General features: G+C 47.8%; 1 protein-coding gene across 1 annotated transcript; it reads left to right on the top strand.

Annotated features, from left to right (window-relative positions):
- The first annotated feature begins 119 nt into the window (after nt 1–119).
- On the top strand, nt 120–1,927 carry ATF4 (activating transcription factor 4). The gene is made up of 2 exons (XM_010012367.1): nt 120–461; nt 990–1,927. The coding sequence occupies exons 1-2, from the start codon at nt 245–247 to the stop codon at nt 1,838–1,840; spliced, it is 1,068 nt and encodes a 355-aa protein (XP_010010669.1). The 5' UTR covers nt 120–244; the 3' UTR covers nt 1,841–1,927.
- The last annotated feature ends 618 nt before the right edge of the window (nt 1,928–2,545 follow it).

Raw genomic sequence — 2,545 nt, 5'->3', positions numbered from 1 at the left:
ACCGGCAGCCAGAGCCTAAAGGCAGACGTGGAAGGGGCAAAGATGGTGTGTTACAGGCAAACAGCGGTCCCCAAAGCAGGTGGCATTGTCGTTAAAACCACGATACTGGTCAAACGAGCACTGATGCATTTGAGTTCTATTTGCAGGTTTTTCAAGGCATCGCACAGCAGCATTGCTGTAGTCGACAACGAAACCCTCTACTTGTCTACATCCTTTGACATCAAAGCATTAAAAACTGACGAAGATGAGCCTCTTGAACAACGAGATGCTGTTGGGGGATTCATTATCCCCCTTCAGCCAGCCGTGTTCGGTGGCTGAGGAAGGTCTGGGACTCCTCGATGACTACCTGGAGGTGGCCGAGCCCCTCGGTTCGCATGGGTTCTCCAGCGACAAGGCTAAGGCAGTCTCCTCCAATTGGCTTGCTGTGGACAGTTTAGGCAACACCATAGATAGCAGCCAGGGTAAGGTGTTATTTAATTCGTCAGTTAAAATGGCACATAATGTTTAGTAATGTTCTGAATGGAGGGGGAAAGAAATTGCTAGGCTTTCGTAAACATGAAGGCAGCCTCACATGCATACCACTACTTGAAAGCATGTGTACTACACAGCTTGCACAATTCAGAATTGCTGGTTACTGGGCTGCTGTATGGTAAAGTGACACTTCTGTTGCCCTAATAACACACTGACTGTTGCAGTGCTGTTCCCCAGCATAGGTCACAAGAAACAAGAATGGTGGTGTGTTTCAAATGGCCCTGAATTCTTCTGGCCTTGGAGTAAGGGGGATGCAATGTTGGAACAGCTGGCAGCTTCCATTGTACCCTCCTGTCTTCTGGAGCTAAACGACAGTTTTTTTTTCTTATTTAATTTTTTCATGCCAATGTCAGAGAGAGGTCGGGTGGTAAAATACGAGCTGCTAGATCATTTTCAGAAGCTTGAACTGCATTGGTTGATGCTGGTTTACTGAAATGGCAATTATTTTTGCTATGCAGAGGATGCCTTCTCTGGCATGGAGTGGATGGTGGAGAAGATGGATCTGAAGGAATTTGATTTTGATGCCCTGTTAGGTGTGGAACATCTGGAAGCCACCGTCTCACCAGACGAGCTGATGGCCACGTTGGAAGACACGTGTGATCTCCTATTTAACCCTACCATCCAGGAATTCCACAACAAAGAACCTCCACTGATAACTGACCTAATCACCCATCTCCCTGAATCACCCATTGGAGTAGATCCAATGGCCCCATTGGCTTCCCTTTGGTCTTTTCCCCTCTCCCCAGGGTCTCTGACTTCCACTCCAGACCACTCATTTAGCTTAGAACTAGGTAGTGAAGTGGATGTTCTGGAAGGAGAAAGAAAACAGGAGGGCCCCGCCTTTGTGGTAGTGATCACCAAGTCTGAGAAAGAGGAGGAGAACCATTCCGATGATAGTGGAATATGCATGAGCCCAGACTCCTACCTGGGAACACCCCAGCATAGCCCCACCAATTCAGTAGGATCCCCCAATGACAACCGGTTCCCTGCAGATGCCAGCTGTGGTTCTGTGCAGGCTAAACCCTATGAGCATCCTGCAGAGAGGGTAGTGTCAGCAAAGATAAAGGGAGAAAAGAAAATAGATAAGAAACTGAAGAAGATGGAGCAGAATAAGACGGCTGCCACACGTTACCGGCAGAAGAAGAGGGCAGAGCAGGAGGCGCTCTCTGGGGAGTGCAGGGAGTTGGAGCAGAAGAATCAGGCCCTGAAGGAGAAAGCAGATTCCCTTAGTAAGGAAATTCAGTACCTAAAAGATCTGATTGAGGAGGTCCGCAAGGCCAAGGGCAAAAGAGCTAGGGTCCCTGAGTAGGGTAGTCAGCAGTTTTTATGTGCATGTATATAAGCTTGCTGGTAAGGCTGTGTATTGCTGTCTAATAAATTATTTTATAGTAAACTTTAAATTACAGTGTGAGGTAACTGGCTACTTGTAAAACAAGCACACCACACCTAGGTGTAAAGGCAAACACAATCTGTTGTACTAATCTTCATAGAATGCAGTGCAACACTGAAGTGCTGCTGGGTGATGGCAGTGTGGATGCCAAGTGTGGTTTGAAGTTGAAAGGGTGACTGATGGCAGCTTGTCACTGCAGTTTACACATGTTTTAATAAATGCACATATCACCATGAGGGCGATTATGCTGAGGTGCCACAACTTTCTCAGTAGTAAAGGTGTAGTCCCATTAAAGAGCTTACCTTGAGTTTATAGAAGAGACTGGTGGGATGGTGCAGACTTCCCAGGCCTGAACATTCTGCTTGAGGGGGGGTGTGTGTGTGGTGGGGTGGATACAAAACATGATGGAAAACTCAGAGGTCCTGAAAATGAGTTTAAGGAATAAGTAGCTTGCTGGGAGGTTACGCAGCAAGCAGTGGCAGTGCTGAATGGGGAGTTCGGGTTTCTCATCTCCCTGCTGCCAGCAGATGTCCAAACCACGAGGAGCAGGTGTGATTCTTGGCCCAGGGCGGTGGGGTTGGGGTAGGGATTGCCCTTGTGCTGTGGTAGGTGAACTGGATCAAA

The sequence above is a fragment of the Nestor notabilis genome, unplaced genomic scaffold, assembly GCF_000696875.1.
Source record: "Nestor notabilis isolate BGI_N333 unplaced genomic scaffold, ASM69687v1 scaffold30433, whole genome shotgun sequence".
Lineage (NCBI taxonomy): Eukaryota > Metazoa > Chordata > Aves > Psittaciformes > Psittacidae > Nestor > Nestor notabilis.
Note: the sequence above shows the minus strand (reverse complement) of the source record. Positions and strands in the feature narration are given on the sequence as shown.

Coding starts and splice junctions, on each gene's coding strand:
- ATF4 (XM_010012367.1), top strand. CDS start 245: ATGAGCCTCTTGAACAACGAGATGCTGTTGGGGGATTCATTATCCCCC. Junction 462..989: donor CACCATAGATAGCAGCCAGG/GTAAGGTGTTAT, acceptor TTTGCTATGCAG/AGGATGCCTTCTCTGGCATG.